The sequence below is a fragment of the Phoca vitulina genome, unplaced genomic scaffold (assembly GCF_004348235.1).
Source record: "Phoca vitulina isolate PV1807 unplaced genomic scaffold, GSC_HSeal_1.0 scaffold19, whole genome shotgun sequence".
Taxonomy (NCBI): domain Eukaryota; kingdom Metazoa; phylum Chordata; class Mammalia; order Carnivora; family Phocidae; genus Phoca; species Phoca vitulina.
The window spans coordinates 21,308,994-21,330,818 of record NW_022589722.1 but is presented as its reverse complement, the minus strand read 5'-3'; the positions used below and the strand labels follow the sequence as shown (position 1 = coordinate 21,330,818).

At 47.0% G+C, this 21,825-nt stretch overlaps 1 protein-coding gene across 5 annotated transcripts in view; it reads left to right on the top strand.

Annotated features, from left to right (window-relative positions):
• Nucleotides 1-21,825, top strand: part of LARGE1 (LARGE xylosyl- and glucuronyltransferase 1) — a 522,066-nt gene that overhangs the window by 215,085 nt on the left and 285,156 nt on the right. For 4 of the 5 annotated variants that reach the window (XM_032416931.1, XM_032416930.1, XM_032416932.1 and 1 more), the window contains one exon: nt 20,416-20,717. In XM_032416931.1, the coding sequence (XP_032272822.1) occupies nt 20,416-20,717 (302 nt within the window). Of the gene's footprint in view, nt 1-18,761; nt 19,750-20,415; nt 20,718-21,825 lie in introns of those variants that run through there. The other variant, XM_032416934.1, reaches the window with a different exon arrangement.

Sequence of the window (21,825 nt, the reverse complement as noted above, 5' to 3'; positions counted from 1 at the left end):
GAGGGGGTGTGGCTGGTTCGTGAGGGTGTGGCTTGGCAGTGATGGGGAGGGGCTGGTTGGCGAGGGTGTGGCTTGGCAGTGATGGGGTGTGGCTGGTTGGTGAGGGTGTGGCTTGGCAGGGATGGGGGTGTGGCTGGTTGGCAGGGGTGTGGCTGGTTGGTGAGGGTGTGGCTTGGCAGTGATGGGGGTGTGGCTGGTTGGTGAGGGTGTGGCTTGGCAGGGATGGGGTGTGGCTGGTTGACGAGGGTGTGGCTTGGCAGTGAGGGGGTGTGGCTGATAAGGGAGGGTGTGGCTTGGCAGTGAGGGGGTGTGTGGCAGTGTTGAATGTGGCTCCTGGGGCTCAGGCTTGCCCATCCAGTGGGGGCAGTTGCCAAGACCAGGGAATCTGGTTACGGTCCTTCACAGTACTTTATACTAATCACACTTACAACGAAATAATTAATTGGGCCGTCGGTTGTCTTCCTGGTGAACTAGAAATCGGACCCAAATAGAGACCATACCTGCTTTCTTCACTCCGTGTCCCCAGCACCTAGCATGAGGTCTTGCTCATTATAGGTGCTCCATGTCCTATTTGTGAAATGCAAATGATTTGTGGTTTATCAGATCTACCTTTCCATTAACTGATTGGGTTCTTAGGCTTATTTCTAGCGTTAAGGTTTTAGGGATCAATTAATAATACCCCTCCCTTCCAGGTCTGAGATGAGAATAGATGGAGAGGCATGGGACCAAGCACAGAGAGATCAGAATACCACTTTTTGTTAAAACCATTTGGAGAATGAATGTGTCTCAACCAGGTAGACTTACTTCCTCACCCAAATTAGACAGTCTTAGCAGCAAAGTAAACATCAGTTTCTCCCCCTGGAGACCTGTGACCCAGGCTCTCCACAGGCTGACGGCCCCAGAAAGAACAGGGAAGCAGGGCCAGGCTGAGCATGCGCAGATCCTTCACACAGATGCACAGTCAGATGTAGGCTCCTCTTTCTTAGGATGGAGGAAGCGGCAGGTGCCATGAGAGACCAGGATTGCTGTTCTGGTAGAGCTCAACTCAGTCCTCTGGGGACCCTGCACAATGAGGTAGAAGGGTTAATAAATACAGGATAGCAGTTCTTCCTGCCATTTTTAGAGCGAGTAGGTTTTTCTGGGGAAGATCTTGGAACTGGCCAAAGTCCCTGACCCCCTGACCATTTTCTGCCCTATATAAGAGAGTGTGTATGAGATGCCAGTGCAGTCTTGTCTCCTCTCCTCTGCTGTGTGCTCATTCTAGGATGGCCTTTACAAAATCTCTCTTCTTCATTGTTCTTTTCTTCGAGACCCAGCAGATAGGGTGATTTTTAATTACTTAATACCCCGCTGTTTTCTGACTTTTGGAACTGCAAGGGAAGTTGGGTTGAATATGGCCAGTTTAGCTTTAGGTTGACACAAGTGTTTCTCTGCCTGGCAAGAAATTTTTCTTTTTTCTTTTTAAAGATTTTATTTATTCATTTGACAGAGAGAGACACAGTGAGAGAGGGAACACAAGCAGGGGGAGTGGCAGAGGGAGAAGCAGGCTCCCTGCAGAGCAGGGAGCCCAACGCGGGGCTCGATCCCAGGACCCTGGGAACACGACCCGAGCCGAAGGCAGATGCTTAACGACTGAGCCACCCAGGCGCCCCACTGTGACATTTTAAAGGGAAAGTATCTTCATATGAAATGTTTTAGTAAATTCGTTTACAATATTCTTTGGTTTGTTGTAAAAATATATCACACGTGCAGATACAAATAGTCAGCATTCTTTAAAATCTTAGCTGATGCTTTAGAGAAATGACAACATACATTGTTTCAGCATGCTGAATGTATCAAACACTTGAGGTGAAGCGGGTCAGATTTCACAGATAGCTTGTTCTCTTTGAATCCAGAAGTTGTTTTAGGGATTAGAGGAATAAGCAAGTGTAAGCTTTGGCACCAATGTAGAATGAGGAGAGAGGGGGTATTAATAGCTTGCCCTGTGAGAGGTTCAGAGAGAACTTAGATTCACTGTAGCTTGACTAATTTTAGAATGTGAAGCCCACATATAAATGCTAGGTAACGGTAACTTCTGTTGTAAAGCATTTTACACTTTACAGTGCGATTTTACTTAGGTTCAGTAGATTAGGTGAAATTGCAAGCCCCGCTCTGCAGAGACTTAATGATGGCTTTCCTTGGAACTGGTCTGGTCCTCAGCAAACCTCACTCCTCAGTGTGGATGCAACTGTGTGGTACCCATGTGACGAGCTGTGAAATGCAGATGTTCTGAGAACTGGGGAGAGTCCAGGAAAAGTCAGGTGGTATTATGTTCTGTGCAACAGGGAAGTTTAAAACTCTTGTGGGTCCCGCTGGCCTCAGAATGAAGGTCAGGTTCTGGGGCGCCTGGGTGGCTCATTCGGTTAAGTGGCTGCCTTCAGCTCAGGTCATGGTCCCAGGGTCCTGGGATCGAGCCCCGCATGGCATTGGGTTCCCTGCTCAGTGGGGAGTCTGTTCCTCCCTCTCCCTCTGCCTGCCTCTCTGCCTGCTTATGCTCTCTCTTTCTATCTCTCTGTCAAATAAATAAATAAAATCTTAAAACAAAAAAAAAGCATGAAGGTCAGGTTCTATCATGTGCCTCCAAGGCTCTCTGTGATCTGCCCGCATCCGTCTTTCCAGCATCTTCCTTCCCCGCCCCCCACCCCTTGCCCTCCGTGCCTTAGTCATATGAAAATCTTTTCTGTCCATTATAAGCTCCGGTCAACTTCAATCTCTAAAGCACAGGTTCCCACATTTTGTCATTTTCTGGGGCCCTTGGTGTCACCTTGCCCACAGGCCAAATGAAATACCAAGCTAGTCAGTTGATTGTTCATGTCCTAAAAATTTAGTAGCTGTTTGAAAAAAAGGACACACTTAAAGTGAAGGGAAATTTCACTGTTAAGTAAACAGTTATTTACTTATGGGCTGCGTAACTTCTCAAACCTGGGAATCAGACTGGATACCCATTGTACGCTGGTTTCCATGCAGTCAGTGCTTTTTATCCTAGCAAATTCTAAAAACCCAGCTTTGCCAAAAACCTGGAATGTAGTACAATCAGATGTTGAAACTGTGAACTACCTTGAGCTAGTAGTTCAGGTAGTGCCCAGCAGATACTGAGAATAGCTAGGCTTCTCCAGAAATTTTAAAATATCCTGGGCTGCCTCTGGGGCATCTTGGCACACAGTTTGGGAACCGTGGTTTTTGGCTTTGGCATATGCTGTTTCCTCCGCTTGAGTGCTTCTCTCCTCCAGCTTCTTGGTGGGCCCGTCCTTTAGCTGTAAGCATGGATGTGATGCCTCCTGGAAGTTTTCCCTGAGCCTTTAAGAGCTAGGAGGTGCTTCTATGTGCATCATCTTTAGCATACTGTCCTTAATCCTACCACTTTATCTTTGCAGGGATAAACATCATCTCTGTAGTTTCAGCTTTACTTATCTTTCCCACTGGGCTTTGAGTTTCTCAAGGGAAAGGGCCTGTAGAGGGACCATTATATTGCAGATGCTTTATAAATGTGTGAATTGAGTGAATGAGTAACTTATTGGATCTTGTTCAGAATTAGCTTGTAGACTGGAGGAAGTCAGCGTTCCAAACAGACAGGGTTGACAACTACAGGGCTCCTGTCATTTGTATGAGGATGTTTTCTACAAAAGCCTGACCTTAGCAACATGCAGTGTCTCTTGCCCTCCGTGACCCCATCTGCTCCTTGGCCACAGACTGCAGCCCTACAAGCACATGGCCTCCTGAATGATAACACAAACCACGGGGAGGTCATCTTGATCCTTTTGCATTTATTCATGTTGCCAGACGTTGACCCATATACATATCTTTTTGGTTCGGAAATTGGAGGTATTACTTGCTTCAGATGTGTGTGTTCTTTCCTTTAGTGGGAAACAGATTACGGTGCCTGATGGGGCCAGCTCCCGGCATAGTATAGCATTATAGGAAATACAGGTGTGCTGGCAGTCATTGAATCTAGAAGTGATGGCAGCTTGGGGATGGTGGCCCAGCCCCCATGAGAGGGTGCACAACATGGGTTTTATACCAGGGCAGGTGGGAAAGGTCTCTTCAGGCCTCACCTAGCAGATGGTGGTCATCCAGGTGCACATTGGCCCTGTATGTTTCTGCTCTCTGTTCCTGGAACTAATGTGATTAATATCAAGGAAGAAGGGTGACCGTTTCCTGTTCTAGGCGAAAATAACTCATCTGGCTTTTGAGAGCTCTGAGGGCATTGTTTGTCTTCAGTTTTGTCTTCTCCAAATACGAGGACATCAATGCTGTAATCTACCAGATGGCTGCTTTTACTGCTAAATTAAACAACATGGTAAGTGAACAATGTCTAATAACAGTACTGGTAATCACAATGAGGTCCTATGTGTCTTCACTTAAGGACATCATGTCCCATGCCCATAAGAGTCCCTGCTCACCTAGGCCTTTCCCATAGGCATTTTTAAACTAGCCCTGTAAGGTAGAAAAGTTTGTTCCGTCATTTGAGGCTTATAGGTGTTAAATTACTTGCCCAAGGTCAGCACAGCAGATAACCCTTTTCTGTTCCCTTCTCTGTAACGGCTCAGTTGCTGCAAGGGGAGACTTTTCTCACTTCCGCTGTACCCATGTGGGCCTTTGAAGACCTTCAACACAGCCTGAGGCTTCCAGACTCAAGGTCCACTGAAATGTTTCAGGTGGAAGGACAAGGTCGGCAGAGGGGTCTGCGTAGATGCTTCAAGTCTGCTCTCTCGTGACCTTTCTTTATTGCAAGTGAAGATCTGTTTTGGTGCACCTTTTCACTCTATTAAATGCTTATGCTACTTCCAAAAGGCGTAAAGGTGATAGGAAGCAGCAAAATATGCACGAGAAGCAATTTCAGGGAATGCGGACCGGCGCTTCTGGTCTTGCTCCTGACATTTCGGGGCACGTGCCTGTGAACCTCTGGACCTCACCTGGCTCCTGGAGAGTGGGAACAGCCACAGTCCCTTCTCTGCCTCCATCAGTTCACATGAAAGATCAAGAGATGATGAGCAAAGATCCACAGATGCTCTGACCTCAGTCTCACGGGGCTCTACCAACGTAAAGGAGGAGTATTTTTACCAGAAGCACATGGACGGTTATTTCAGAGCCTGCAGCCATAGTTTACAGAAGCAGTGACCTGACCCCCTATAAGATAAATAGTAAGAAGAACTTGAACCAAGCCCTTGTCTCCTACCTCGGCTGTGAAGCACAGTGCCTCCTGGGAAATCTCTCATTCTTCCCAGCAGTACCACAAGGCAAGGGCTCCGTGGAAGATTCTCAGTGCACCCCCACTTAAGAACACACCCAGTCCCCAAGCATGCGTCCATTCCCTCTGTCAGAGTACTGTTCGTTGCCTTCCAAATGCACGGTCTCCTGGGTATTGGCCTGCTCTCTAGAACTGTTTGACATTTGCTCCCACCAGTTGGATATTGTGCTTAGCAAAAATCATTGTAATCTGTTTCCCGGTCTGTTATGGTGTTATCTCTATCATATAATTAAATGATACAGTTGAATTATTATGGAAGGGAGTGAAATATGAGGGCAGGAAGAAGCGTGTCTATAGACAAGTAAGTGGCGTATTTTGGAACAATGACGTAAAGGCAAATTGCCATAAAAGCAGCTGTCAGATAGAAGCAAGACAACTAAAACAACTTGGGGGGAGGTGAGGGGGGTGGAGATAAAAATATGAAAGGACTTCTGCGCTCTGATGACTTCACAAATGGCTTTTAAGTTCTCCCTATAAGATAATATCCTGGTCAAAAGCCTTTGACAATTGCTTTGTGACTTAAGCAACAAAGGTGTGCTGCCTGTTCACGCAGTGGGTGTGCTCTTGCAGGAGACGCCTTAGGCCTATATCAAAAGATGGTCAAAATGAGGGGCGCCTGGGTGGCTCAGTGGGTTAAGCGTCAGCCTTCGGCTCGGGTCATGATACCAGGGTCCCGGGATCAAGCCCCATGTCCAGTGTGTATGCGCGCTCTCTCTCTCAAATAAGTAAAATCTTCAAAAAAAAAAAAAAAAAGGTCAAATGAATGAATGTTCGTAGTAGGTACATAACACCGATGATGCTTGGTAAGAGGGTTCCTGCAGAATCTTTACTCCCATTTTACAGATGAGGGTACTGAGGTACCAAGAGGGTCACAGGCTTAACCAAGGATGAAGAAACCCAGAGTTGATCATTTATACTGTTGTTGTTTTTTTTTTTTTTATCCTGTTGTCTGTTTCTGCCTTTAGAATGTCATGGGTATAATTTTAGACACCCTGTAAATTTAGCCCCAGCGACATCCTTATTACAATCAAGTCGTGGCGCCTAGAAATGGCATTGGTATTTTGAAGTCCCTGATTTTTCAAGCCACGCTAAGGACAGTGTCCTCACTGTGCTCCTGGGACTGATGGCTTTTCTCTGTATGGCATCCTTTCCTCTGGGAGGAGAGACGTGTTCAGTAACTTCTGTCCTCCTCCGCAAGCCAAGACAAATGTCCTAACAGATAAGCCATCAGAGACTTGGAATTTGATGCTATTTGCCTTTACTGGCTTCTTCGGGGCTGAAGCTGCTTAATCCACAGGTGCAAAGATTGAAAAGTGTCAGGAATACATGAGGAAGATAGAAGCCTTGCTTTTGGAGAAACTAATAACCGTTCCATCCAGTAAAACAGCCCAGGTGTGTGTGTGGGAGCCCATGTGCGCCTGGCTGGGTAATCAACATTCCTTATAGACATGTTTTGTGGTAGAATGCATCCTTCTCGGATCCGGAGAAAAGAGGTCTCTTATTTGCGCTCTGGATTTTGACAAATGGCGTATTTTGGGATGTGGGGTTTATTTCTGCTGAATATCTGGCTTGATTAGTGTGGAGAAGCACATGCAAAGCAGGCTGGAGCCCCACCCCACCCAAACCTCCCAGTGCTGCACAATCAGGAAGTGCATTCTCCCTCCCATTGTGGCTTAGGAGGGAAGTGTGCTTTACATATGCAAATGCAAGCCCCAAGTTTCACTTAATAATTATCAGCTGGAGATTCTATTGATGAGCAGCTGAAGCTACTCATCAGGAGAGAAACTGGGAGTTAACCATTTCTAGTCCACCCCGGCTGCTGCCGCCTCCTCCTAGCCTCTGAATACCCCGGTGATTGCAGACAAAGATTCTGATTTCCCCAATTCTTCACTCCTCCTGTCTGGCCGGAGTCTGGCAGCTGAGTCTTCCTGACCCCTTGTATTAGCATGTGTGCATCTTTCCCCTACCCCCACCGCCTTTCTGTTTTATAGGCTACAGAAATCAGAATAGATCCATCTCTGTTTCTCACGGCAGGATCGCTTACAGCCCTAGAAATAATGGCCTCCCTGCCCTCGCTCTCCTGCTTAGGCAACCAGCAGCATCCTTTTCAAAGGACACAGGGTGACCCTGAGGCAGGGTACCCGGGACGGCTAGCTCAGGATATCAGAAACTTTCCCCCTCTCTGCTTCTACTTTCCTTCCGTGGGCGCACGCTTGCCCTCTGGGATGTCCAGTAGCATCCTTGGGCTGCTTTGTCCGCTCCCCTTGTTCTTGCCGTAGCTTGGCAGAGTCCTGTGGGCTGGTACAAATGGTTTTACTTGGCTTCCCCGAGTACTCTTTCTGCAGGAGGTTCCTTACTTTCTTGATGCTTGTCGAAACCATCCTGCCTTTTGTCTCTCTCGTGTCTCCTGCTCGTCACCGCAAAATGCAGCCTTTATTTTCTGGAAAGAGAGCTGGCATGAAAACAGACTTTTTCTTTGGGGGCAGGTGTCTATTAGACTTTTGTTCAGCTGGGTCATTTAACTTTTGCAGTAAGTCTCGCTCGGCAAGTTACTTAAGCGCAATGAACCCACCTCTTCCACCTTAAAATGGGGACAATAAAAACTACCCTGTAGAATCAGCACTTCAGTAAGATAATGTGTAAGACCCACTCGATCAAAGTGGGTGGTCAATAGGGGGCTGTAATCATTGTTCTCTCTCAAAAACCAGTTCCCATCATTGGATTGTTCCAGTCACTGCCTGTATTCATTGATTTCGTCATTTCAGACATTTATTGGGTGTCTACCGTGTGCTCAGTTCTAGGCCCTGGACATATAAGAGTGGATAAGACCAATCCAAAAAACACCTCTCCAACGTTGAACTTGTATTCTAGGGGGTGGAGACAAACCAGAAAGAAAACAAATTTATACTTGGGGGAGCTCTGTGCTGTGTGCGATGGGGAAGAATAACCAACGGAAGGAGTAAGAGAATTGGGCTGAAGGGTGGCCTGAGTTTTCTCTGAGGAGTGGTATTTAAGCAGATTTCCTGATTAAGAGGGTGAAAACCAACAGCAAGGGTAGAGGCCCCAAGGTCGGAGAATGCTTGGTATGTTCGAGAAGCATCTAAAAGACCAGTGCAGCGGGCACAGAGGGAGCGGAGGAGTATGTGACTGTCAGAAAGATGACTGATAAGAGTTTTGTAATCCGCTGTAGGGTATTAGGGTTTTAAGTCTGCTGGGAAGCCATAAGAGGAGCCGTTTGAGCAAGATAACGATGGGACCTGAGAACAATTTGTACATGTCATCTGGCTGTTGAGTGGCAAGTAGATCGTATGCAGTAGGGTACCTGGTCAGGTGGTCATTGCATGAGTCTAGATGAGAAAAAGTGGGACCTGGGGCTCCAGTGGGGGTGCAGAAGTTTGTATTTGGGGCATACTTTCAAGGTAGAGCCCACATTCAAATACCTTGCTAAGGTGGTGCGTGTGGAACATGAGGTGCGTGTGGAACGTGGTGCATGTGGAACATGAGGTGCGTGTGGAACATGAGGGAAGAAGTTCAAGAATGAGTCCTACTTGTGTGAGTGTGTGAGTGTGTGTGTGTGTGTGTGTGTGTGTGTGCATGTGTTCGTGCACACTGGAAACAGTGATGCCCTTCACTAAGATGGGGAGCAGGGGGTTTCGAGGTGGGAACCCAGGGCTGTCATTTGGATATGGGGACATGAGGGATTCCTGAGTCCCCGTCTGTTGCCACCATGTAGCCAGCATATAAGAAGGGCCACTGCTTGCAGACCTTGGCATGAGGCGCTCGGGGAGCAAAGGTGAGTCAGCGTGGCCTCTGCCTTCACCAGCACGGTGTCCGCTCTGAACAGGTGTTGAGGGAATGGATAGTCACAGCATGAGTCAGGTTCCAGAAACAGGTATTACAAATGTAATGAGAGCCATTACCTTAGGTCCCTATTGTCACAGGATGCAGGAAATCCAGTGACATGAAGATTGGAGTGGCTGAGTCACCCTGGGCAGATGGGAGAAGGGTTCCGAGGAAGGATTTCTCAGATAATGGGAGAGTCCGTGGTCACTCACCAGGTGACAAGGCCTGCAAAGGAAGCAGCACAAATCCTTAATACCCGTTCCTGCTGCCAGTCATGTTGCCCAGGAACTTAGAACAGAGTCTGCACCTGGAGGGGCTTTGGGAATGCTGGCGCTGATTGCTGGTTCTCCGAGGTACCCTTCAGGGCCGGAAGATGGAGGCATAAAGTATAGGGGGTTTCACAGCAGTTCCAGAAAGTCCTGAGAGGCTTGTCCCGGGCTTTTCTCTTGTTAAACCCACTCCATTATCTCTATCCTGGCACGGCCTCTGAGGTCAGTCCCATTAGTAAAACCTCTGCTGGGTCCTGCAAAGGGCTCATTTCTCAGGGGCCAGGAATTGGGGTCTTGCCCTGGAGGCTCCCCATCAAGGCATCTCTTGGGGCCCCTGTGTCTCTTAGCGCTCCCCACACCCAAGCCCAGCTCCCTCTCCACTCACTGAGGCATTGCCTGCCTTTACTTCATGGCTGAGTTGAGTCGAGAGCGTCCTTGGTTTTATTCTCCTTGCTTTTATGCTCCTGTTGGAAGCACCTTATAAAAAGTCTCTGTCATCCCAGGAGTAGGACTTGGAAATAAGTAACAACCCATCAAAAGTAGAGATGGCAGGTTTTGCTTAATAGGTATTAGTGCTGTATTTTACCCAAACATCTATCTTGCTCTTGGTAATGTCTTATCTTTGCCAAGTGCCCATCCTGATAAAGTGTTATTTCTGTCAAGCTGAGCTTCTGATAAAATCGTCTATCCCCCCCCTCCCCAATCTATCTGATAAAACCTTATACTTCATTTCTGATTTCCTCCTGAGGGATGGTTTGGATTTGTCAGGAATAAGTGAAAAAAAGGGATGATGAGGGTTCCCCCCCCCTTTTTTTTTGGTCCCTTTGTTTCCATATAGATACTCATGGGAATTGGAATATAAGTAAGTCAAACTGATAAAAGGGGTTTGGAGACTCTGAAGAAGGGAAAAGAAGATCGAGGAAAGGAAGGCAGGCTTTTGCTTGTTTGCTCTTGTTTTTAATTTACAATTGAGCTGAGGACGACAGCATTGATTTAGGTGATGTGGCAGTTGGCAGGAGAGGGATGTGATTGAGGGGATCAGCCACATTGACAAAAATACTTGCTTCCTCCTCTTTTTGAAATGTGTTAGAATATTCTTTGTGACAGCTACTCAAGCTGTTGGTGAGCTCCATGGCCATTGCTAACTTTAATCCATGCCAGCGAAGAGCCTTACTGGTCTTTCATCACTCATTCTACTGGCCTGCCTTCCAACCCCTTCCTTTTAGTGTCTTATCAGATATAACTGTATCATGAACACTGCAGGCCAGAGTTGGGTTCTCTGGGTGCAGTGTGCCTTGCATACAATGTGATATCTGCAGGCAGTTGGGTGAGGTTTGTGTGAAGGGCAGTGGCTTTGTCTCAAAACCAGTTGCCTATAGAGGAGATGGGTTTGTCGGAGGGCCCAGAGAATATGATGCAGCTCAAGCCAGTCCTCACTGACACTAGATAGCCTGAAACACAAGAAATGGGAGCAAGGATGTTTCTCCTTTGTTAATCCTCACTTCCATGCAATGCAGAGGAAGAGAGCTTTTGCTCAGATTTGGCATGTGCCTAATTTCAGAGCGGCAAACTGAGTGCCATCCCCAATATAGGGCATGAAGAGCACTCGAGACTTTGAGTCCTGTTTTACATTGAGTTTTCCTATTATAGACCCCGGGCATTCCTGAAAATGCTGTCCTCCAAACCCAGAGGAGAATAGCGAAGTCTGAGTGTGCTGTCGGTAAGCTCCCCCCCTCTCCCTAGGAGGGCAAAGCACCGCAGTTCATGTCATATGCAGTTTGATTAAAGACACACTCAGGATATAAAGCAGTCATTCTTTTGGATCCTTTGTACAAGATTCCCTAACTCTTTTCCATAGAGCTGACTTTCACTGGGATACTCCACCCCTGAAATAGGTTAACCTAGAAGCACTGTGGAGGGAGAATCAAGGAGCAGGAATGGGTGGGGCCGGGGTTTTGCTGATTTGCCTGGCATCCTTGAAACACCTGTTGCCTGCCAGGGAAATCATCCCTCTGCAATCCAAACCAGATATTACTGTCAGCACTCCCCATTAAAAAAAAAGAAATTCCTTTTTGTTAAATTAATATGGCTACCAAGAGTGACAGTTTGAGTTTTATGGCAAGTAGGGATTCGCATATTTAGAAAAGGGTAGCTTTCAATATCCTTAGTGTGACAAATGTAAAAATTTTAAAACCTTGCTAGAGAGTCATCCCATGTGGCTCTCTTAATTTAAACAAGATTTTAGTTAAAAAAAAAAAACAACTCATTCAAAATTTTTACTGTAAAATATGATTCTCCCCAGCACCTATGATTTGCCACTCTTGGAACGTATTAGTAGGATTTTATAAGGGCCATGAATATTTCATATAAAATAACACATTTATTGCTAGAATTTGCAAAAAAAATTAGATCAGTAGAAAAATACTTAGGTAATCTTTCTTTCTTTTTTTTTTTTTAAAGATTTTATTTATTTGACAGAGAGAGACAGCGAGAGAGGGAACACAAGTAGAGGGAGTGGGAGAGGGAAAAGCAGGCTTCCCGCCGCCAAGCAGGGAGCCCGATGCGGGGCTCGATCCCGGGACCCTGGGATCATGACCCGAGCCGAAGGCAGATGCTTAACCATCTGAGCCACCCAGGCGCCCCTAAGTAATCTTTCATCTTGAGTACTGCCAAAGAGAAAAATCACAAAGAAATTTTGAAAGATTTCTGGGTTAGGGTCCGTGTTGATGACTCTAGGGTGAGGATGGCCAGTTAATGCTTTGCAAAGGATAAAATCATGCTAGTTTTGCTTGTAGTTTTGATGACTCTCCCATTGAAGGGGATTGTGTTCACCTGTTGCATGCCTATGAAATGTGACTCAAGATCCTATGGAAGGGGAGACCCTGTCTTCCAGACTCAACCACTGGAGAGCACCACTAAAGCAGGCTGTCTTTGAGGTCATGCCAAAAGGGATCGAAGTCAAGGAGTTCAATGGGGACAGAAGCTAATCAGAGATGTTTGGAATGTGAATTATGCTCTTACACACTGGTTGGTTTTCCAGATATGGAGTGAATATCTACTTACATTTTCTGGGACACACTGTCCAGTGGTTGTTTCCTAAACCACCTGGTGATCTAAGAGAAGAACTGGACTCCACTGCCAAACTGTGCAATTATTTAAAAAATAAAGCACTACACACCTTATCCTTTGCCTTGTTTGGGGATGCTTTGAATACGACTAACAGAGTCCTTCTGTCCATACTTAGACTCCTTGGACTTCGAAGAGAACTAGGATTGCCCAGATTTAGAAGTGGAAAGACTCGTTACTCTGCTGTGAGAACAATAATTCAAAGACCAATGGCCTCAAACTTTCAGAACTTAGGATATTTGGCAAAAAAGGCATTTGAAGCTTTGAGGTCCTTGAACCTAGAGTTTCAAGGAGCAAAACATTGACATCATTGCTCATTAAGATAATACTCTAAGCACTTAGAGCAAAAACCCAGCTATGGATACAGCAAATTGGTGCTAAAAATGTCTTCATTTCCTTGACTTAAGCTCTTTAAGACACAAGGTTCTGGAAAATACTTTCATAGAGGAGAGAAGTCAAATTGCATCTAGCCTATTATGACAAAACAGAGCCAGGCTTTTTCCGTGGCTTTGTGGTTGCAAATTCTTTTTAGAAGCTTGTGGGGAACAGTTTTCTTAACTGTTCTTCAGTCTTTGCCAGAAGATCTCCAAGGTCTTTGCTGGAATTCAAGTTTGCTTTTGTTGCCAAGACAACTTCCAGAAAATCACTTTGGGGAATTTTTGGGTAAAATGTTCCCTGTTTACCCCATAACAAGTGAGCAGCCTCTCTGCCTGTTACTGCTGCCGTTTTCCTCCCCACAGCAGATCTGGTTCCACAGTTCTGGAATTAGGAAGATGTCCAGGCTGAGCCCCGTGTCTTATTCTCTGACTTGTAAACTGCCCAGAATTAGTGCCATCTCAGATACAGATGTCACGTGGGCATCCAGCAATCAAAATGTTAAAAAAAATTTTTTTTTAAATGTGAGACTTTTAAGATGAAACTGAGTTCTCTGATTTTTTCTAAAATGACTTTGGCTGCACTATTTATTTTGCAGTTTCAAAATGTATTAAAGGAGGGTGTGAAATTTTGATGTTAATAAAAAGGAGAGCATTTTGTTTAAGCATTTTTTATTTATTTATTTTTTTTAATGAGCACAGTCTTATATGGAAGGTGAGAAATTGGAGAATTAATTTGGCTTAAAGTGACCTGTTGATCACAAGAAGGGAGCCTGGAACCAGGGAAGCTGGAAGATCTGGCAGCTGGAGTTGGGGTGGGGAGGCTGCTTTGGAAAGAGCTCCAGATGAGCTCAGAAGGAGAGGCCCGGACAGAATCAAAACAACCCCAAGCTTGAAGTAACTAGAACACTGGGCAGCCTTGCTTCTAGGAAATCAGGAAGGTCCTGGGTTACCCAATAGAGCTGTTCTAAGAATACAATAGAGACTCGGGCCAGGAAACCAGGGCCCGGGGTCAGAGCAGAACTGGAATTAAGTGTGGCAATGCTAAGACTTCCTTTGCATCTGAGCTGTTTCTTAAATTTGCCTTCAGGGGCCAACGGGCGTGCTTGCAAATGGGGTTTATGGTGTCTTATCCAGAGGTTGGAGGGAAATGCCTAAACCAGTGTTTCTCAACCTTGACTATACGGGAGGACCCCCATGAAGGTGGCCGCTTCTAAAAATGCTAACTAGATCCCCACCTCCAGAGATTCTGAGCTAAGTCATTGGGGATGGGGCCTGTGCACATCAATATTTCGTAAAAAGTTACCCAGGGGATTGTAATGGCAGCCAGGACTGAGAACAACTGGCCTAAGGGACCAGGAAATGAAGCAGAAGCAACACAACAATTAGACTGGACTTGTTTAGAGAGGGGATGATCAGGACACATTCTGATTTGGAGCAAAAAGGGGCAATTGATTGAGAGCCAGTGATGCTCCCTCTGCCATTTGCTGCTGGGATGACATTGAACAGGTTAACTCACGTGTCTTATTTCTCGTTTTGTTTTCCCATTTCATAGTCAAGCTGGGATAGTGAGAATACCTGCTTCATTTCAGTCTTGCTAAATTAAATGAGATGGCACACACAGCTTCCACACCCTGGACGTGTCCTCACTAGGAACTGTGACCGAGCGTTTGTTGAATTCAATAGATGACCTTGAAGTAGATGGAGTTACTTCTGTACACTGTCAAAAACCGCAAAATGCAGTAGGAATAGGGTTGAAGAACATTATCCCTGGCATCTGAGTGAGGCTGGCAGAAAGAGGGAGAGATTGGAGGCCAGGGTTCTTAGGACAAGGGTTCACAAACTAGGCTGGTCCACTACTTGTTTTTGTAAATAAAGTTTTATTGGAACGCAGCCATGTGTCACACATTTCTGTGGCTCCTTTTGTGCTGACCTGGCAGAGTGGAGTACTTGAATCAGAGGCTTCGTTGCCTTCAGAGTAAAACATATTTCCTTTCTGGGCATTTACAGAAAAAGTTTGACCCCTGTTTTAGAATAAGATTAAAAGATTTGGTTTGGGATGGAATGTTTGAAATACAGTGAGAGAAGCAAGTGCTTCAAGCATGAGGAATAATCTGAAGGCCCTGGTGACAGATTGTACGTAGGGGGATTTTGCTGTAGAGAGGTTAAGGATGCAGTGTCTTCATCATGGGTAGAATGATGCAGGAGGACAGACTTCCTGAAATCTGGGCATGGTGCAGGATTTTGGTGTCCTTGGCTAGAGACATCTAGGTTTGTCACCACTGGAAGGGGCTGGTAGGAGTCCCCTACATGGGTGGCCTCAGGTCTGGGAGGCCCACCCAGGTCCTGGCCCTGCCTCCATTAGTGAGCCCCACAGTCCTGTTCTGTCCATCTGCAAGTGGTGGGTATCACAGTGCTCAACACTAGCACTCTGGAGAGATCCAGAGAGATCCAGAGCACACAAATTGATTCAGATCATCACTTAGAACGTTTTGGATGGCAAGTCCCTAATCTCTGTCACCACACTGCACAGAGGTTGATTTTCAATTTACCTTTTTTGTTCTCAGTCTTAGATGTTTTGATTCTTAATTCAGAGCATTCATCTCAAGTGGATTCAGAGATTCAAATCTGCTGATAAATTCATGTTTGTTGAGAATTTTGGAGGGAGGAGGAAGATGTTGTCAGCTAAGCTTTTGAATAATGTCTCCTTTGACATTTTAAACTCAAAGTGGGCTGAACCACAGATCAACACATGTAGGCATTATGTGACCGAGATGTAGCATGTGTACAAATAGACTGTGTATATCTGAAAAATAGAACCTGGAAGGAAAGGTAATAGAGAAGCAAGGTAAAGGGGCTCAGAAATGAGGGATCCTTTCTGCTATTTTCTTTATGTGTCCTGCTTCCTGGTTTCATGGAGTAGGGTAGGAGGAAAAGGAGTATTTATTTATCTACCCTAATTAGGCCTGATGCTAGGTAATACACACACACACACCATTTTTATATATGGAAACACAGAGTCACAGAGAGGTTATGTCTTTTTTTTTTTTTAAATAGCCAATAGACTAGTACATTCATAGGTGGACTACTACTCAGTGAGTGATACAAAGTAATGAGCTTTTTTCTTTTTTTTTTTTTGAGATTTTATTTATGTGTCAGAGAGAGAGGGAGAGAGAGCATGCACAAGCAGGGAGAGTGGCAGGCAGAGGAAGAGGCAGACTCCTCACTGAGCAAGGAGCCCGATGTGGGACTCAATCCCAGGACCGTGGGATCATGACCTGAGCCGAAGGCAGACCCTTAACCGACTGAGCCACCCAGGCGTCCCAAGAGGTTAAGTCTTTTGCCAAAGTTTATTAGTAAGTAGAACCATAATTCAAATTCAGTTCCTTCTTCTTCTGAATTCCAGACTCTTACAACTCTACTTAATTTGCTTACTTTTCTTGGTTATCTCTCCCTCTTCCCCAGCATTTAATATTATAATGAGGCTACTTTTTTTTGTATATAATGAGGCCACTTTTTAAGTAACTGGTATTTTATGCCTTTTTTTTTTTTAAGTTCTAGATGTCAGTCCTTCCCTTCATCCCTTCCTCAGATGTTTGTTAAGTACAGGCAGCGTGCCAGGCCCTGGGAATCGAGAGGCTAGGTATGGGCAATGCCACTCAAAGTATGATCTGTGGACTGTTCTTGGTCCCTCCAGAGAAATAGAGGAAGAGGGTATGCGTGTGCGCATGTGCATGTGTAAAGAGATTTATTATAAATAATTGGCTCATGCAGTTATCAAGATGGGCAAGTCCCAGGATCTGCAGGGTGAGTTGGCAAGCTGGAGACCCAGGAAAGCCGATGATACAGTTCCATTCAAAAGGATGGCAGGCTCCAGACCTAGGAAGAGCTGGTGTTTCAGTTCAGATCCAAAGGCAGGAGGAAAGAAAAGAATATCCCAGTTTGAAGGCTGTCAGGCAGGAGGAAGTCTCTTACTGAGGGAAAGGTCAGCCCTTTCGTTCTGTCAAGGCCTTCAACTGACTGGATGAGGCCCACCCACATGAGGGAGGGCAATCTGCTTAATGTCCTGATTCAAATGTTAAGCTCCTCCAAATACACCCAGAATACTGTTTGACCAAATATCTGGGCACCCCATGGCTCAGTCAAGTTGACACATAAAATGAACCATCACAGTCCCCAAACTGTTCTGCAGTAAGGGAAGTATGAAAGGTAAAAATTGACATTTAAAAGTTAGAGGGAGCGCTCCTGGGAGAGACCAGAGCCCACAGGACGTCATTGGGGTGTGTGCAGACCACCTCTAAAAAGGCCGGCCTTTTGCTGTCCTAACCCCTCCCCCTCTCCACCCAGAGGGCCAGGACAAGCCGGACAAAGAGGTCAAGAGACAGAGAGAGGAGTAGTTCAGGAACAAAAGCAGGAGTCAGGATGAATGAAATTAGAATGAGCCGTGAACATGGCTGAGCAACAGGCCCCTCTTGTATGGAGCAGCACTGGGATCTGTCAGTCGGGGTAGAGACACAGGGTCCCCGTGCACATGGAGCCAGGGAAAGTCAGAGTGGAGAGGGCCCGCAGCACAGCTCCCGGACGTTCCCTTCCAGAAGCGGAACCTGGCCAAGGAAGAGGATGGCGGGGCCAGCTCGGGATAGCCTACCTTTAGAACAAACCAGAAATCCCAATTCCACTGTTGATTGAGTACTTCCTGTATGCCAAGCGCAGGGCACAGCATACGTGTTTCCTTTCCTAACATCGGTTCCCTTCCTTGACACCTGGCATTTACTATTTTGTGTGTTGTCTTCGGTGACAAATCTATAGAGCTTTAAAGGGGAGAAGACACCTTTAGGCCTTTAAGAGCTAGGTTTGGTTAAAGCCATCTGGGGTCTAAAGAAGAGTAGACTGTTGATCTAGCGTTGCCCCCCTTGCCACCCCTGGAATTGTAATTGCTTGGGGATTACATAATTATGCCTTTATTTATAAGCACATAATCAAAGAATTATGGGCATGCAAAATGGGGGCTCTCGGGGGAGGAGTCAGAGGAAGTGATGCGGTCTGCTCCTCCACTTGGCCTCCCGATGAACTTGGACCTGCCTGAGGCTGAAGGGAAGAAGGTTCAGAGATGCCACAGGTCGAAAATAAGCCACGGTTTGTTGGCCCTTTTCTCCCATATACTAGAGAACAGCCCTGTGTTGAGAAAAGGTACAGCCTTTGACCCCCTAATTTATGTCATCAATGTATCCTACCCATAATACCACCTCCTCTTATTGGAACTATTGCCCAGCGGGAGGCAGAGTGCTCAGAGCTTTGTATTTCCGTATCTTAAACCTGCCATCATGATTGTGAGGTTAGCATTTCTGCTCCCGTGTCAGAGCTCCGAGCATTTAAGTAGTCCCTCCAAAAGAACAAATTTCTGGTTCCCCCTTTGTTGTGAATTTTCCAGAGCTTCTGGGACCGTGGTGTATTTCCAGAGCTTGCTGGATTCCTCCCCAGATGTCCCCAGGGTTTTTTTCATACAGGCCTCAGAGCATCTGTAGCCGTAACTCCGAGCATAAAAGCGGGAGCAGGGCCCCCTACAGTCATGGAGACCTTAGTTGCAGTCCTACTGCACCACAGTGGCAAAGCTTAAATGTTTCGAGTCTGTTTCCTTATCCGTAATGGGGACATCAGTTGCTACCTGCTTTTGCTGCGATCACCTAAGACATTATCAGCATGAACTACCCAGCACTGCCCAGATCCGTGGCAGACCCCACACAAAAGCGTCACTCTGCCCGCTGCCGGAAGCTGGATGCCCATCTCCTCCCACCCTTGCTTGAAGGGTCGATGGCAGTTGAGCAAAACACAATTGCCGCTAGTGGCCTGTTCATTTCCATCCTCGGTGGGACTGATTTGGTTTTTACCAAACAGGGAAACAGGTTTCAAAAGCTGGGGTTGGAGCTTGTGACTGGCCAGCTCAGTGACAATCCAGCCCTCATCAACCTGTGATTTCCTGTACCCACACACTCCGCCTCGGCCTTTGATCTGTGGTCCTGGGCAGTGGAATTCAGTGAGTCCGAGATGCCACATTAGTAGCAGAGGGCCAGGAGCTCAGGCGTTCAACCCCAAGGCGATTAAGGGGGAGAAGAATGAGTCATGTCTGTGAGGGCTCACAGACACATCACAAGGTCGTGGGCAGAGGCCGGGGGTACATCGGCACAGGTGAAGCCCGCGGGGTGTAATTCATTGCCTCCTTTGATCTCAAGTTTTGTGAGTCACAGAGACGCTGTGGGACGGTTTGGAAGCTCAGTGGGGTCTGGGCAGGAAGAAGAAAAACTCGAAGTGTGGAAAAAGAGAAATTGCGGATTTTGGGGGCAGGCAGCTAAGAGAGGATAGTTTTCTAGAGATGTCATTCTTGCTTGGTCGCCTCGAAGGATCCCGGGATTTCGGCAGCGCAGGAGCAGAGAGGAGTGACAGCTTTGGCTGTGTCCTGTCCCTGGTGCACCTGTGTACGAGGTGTGGCGTGCTAAGTATCTTTGGGAAATGGGGATTTTACATTAATAAAATTAAAAAAAAAGTTCTCTGTAGGGCTGATTATGAAGCTGTTTAAGTGGAGCATGTACAGGTTCAGGCCTAAGAGAACCCGGGGTACAAATGCCAACACCACTGTGCTCTGGTTGTGTGATGTTGAGAGACCTCCCATCCTTTCCGTGTTTGATGGTTAAATGGAGTGTTGCTGCAACGGTGACTGCTTTTCTGGGAACACCTTGAAGTTAATTACACTCCTTTCTTTTCCTTTATTGCACTTGGTTATTTGACTCTTGGCTTGGACACATGTATCCACCCTTATGGCATCTATCAGATGGTATGATACGTTACCACAAAGGTAAGTATGACCTGTGCTTTGTTCTCACTGAACTACCAGCCTTCACAGGAAACATTCACTAAAACAATTGACCAAGTACAGTATGATAGTTTGTTTTTCAATAGTGATATGTACAAAAATAAAATGTGTTAGAACCTGAAGATTTTGCCTGCACACTGAAGAGGGCTTTCCCTGGGAGCTGAGGCTTCTGAAACAGGGTTTTGAAGGATGAATAGGAGTTCCCATAGGAAGAAAGAAATAAACCTTGTCATTATTATTATCTGTTCTTTTTACTCCTTTTTGCTCTCTTCCACTTTCTACTTTTCCTCTTTCCCCTCTACCTGCTAGTCCTCCTTCACATTCCTATTTTATAGAGAACAAGAATGTCTACCTGGAAATGTTCCAAGTAGGGAAGGGAAGACGGTGTATTTAATTAGGAAACATTATGATTGTCTTCTCTAAACAGCATGTGCATTTTGATCACCGTAGTTAAGTCCTTCTGTTCTCAGCTTTGTCCCCAGGTCAGTCTGGATGCGTTTATTTGTCACTCTGTTGCCACCCACTTGCCCTGGTCAGTGGGACTGTGAAAGGAGCCTCCCGCGTAGTGACAGATGCGTGGGGTGTGGGGCGGGGCTCGCGGGGTGTTCCGCCCCGGCTAACCTGGTCTTTCCCCCCCTCCTCCCCCAGATGGGAAGCCGGTGTCCCTGTCGCCGCTGGAGTCGCAGCCGCACAGCCCCCGGTACGCGGCCGCCGGCCAGCGGGAGCGCGAGAGCCTGGAGGTGCGCGTGCGCGAGGTGGAGGAGGAGAACCGCGCGCTGCGCCGGCAGCTCAGCCTGGCGCAGGGCCGCGGCCCGGCGCACCGCCACGGCAACCACTCCAAGACCTACTCGGTGGAGGAGGGAACCGGGGACAGCGAGAACCTCCGCGCCGGCATCGTGGCGGGCAACAGCTCCGAGTGCGGGCAGCAGCCGGTCGTGGAGAAGTGTGAGGTAAAGAGCATCCGGAGGCCCCCTGGCCCTCCGCCCTCGCAGGTGCCACCGGGCAGCCGTGCCAGGTGCCCGGAAAGCGCCGGCATTCTTGACTCGGGCCCGAATGCGAATCCGGCACCGCCCCTAACCTTGCTGTGTGTGGCCTGGCCAGTCCTTTAGCCTCTCTGAGCCTTGGTCTTTCCCATCTGAGAAATGGGCGCAAGAGGATCTCCACCACAGAGATGTTAAGAGGAGCAAAGGGATGGAAACTACTGCTTGTTTCTTGGCGGTTCATTGTGACCCACTCGGGATTTCTGCACCTAGCTGTCATCCATCCTGGGGATGCTTCTTACTTAGACTACAGTGTGAGTGGCGCAGATGGAGTTGTGGCCCTGTTGGGCGGCTCCCTTGGCCTCCTTCTTACTTTATAATCAGCTTCTGGAGTTCAGAACCAGAGACTTGTTGCTTCCCTAAGGCGGTGATTTAACTTTTGTAGTTTAATATCCTGCCCCCCCCCCCCCCCCAAGTATGCTTTCTGTATTAGTAACTCTTTGGACATCTGGAAAACTTACCCACACCCTCCCCCTCCCATCCTCATCCTTCCCATTTGTACATCTGTGCTTAGGTCTGCCCTGAGCACACATACACACATGCACACGCACACACACACACACACACACACACACTCATGTCCTGCTTCTTCCAGTTCCCAAGGACAGGAATTAGAGCAGCCCTGTTAAGAGCAAAGCCTTATGTGACCCAGACAAGCCTGAGTTCATATCCCAGCTCTGGTGGTTCCTACTGTGGGTGCTTGAGCAAGTTACCAAACTCTCTGAACTTCAGATGTCTCATCAATAAATTTGAGAAAAGAAGTTCCTGCTTCATGGAGGATTTATGAGTAGTAGATGGGATGGGTCATATAAAGCCACAAACAGTGCCTGGTACATACTATGTTCTCAATTATGGTATTTTTTGGGTTTTTTTGAGAGCATGTGTGCGAGCAGTGGGGATGAGGGGGTGGGCAGAGGGAGAGAGAGAATCCCAAGCGGGCTCCATGCTCAGCACAGAGCCTGATGCAGGGCTCGATCCCACAACGCCGACACCATGACCCAAGCCTAAATCAAGAGTT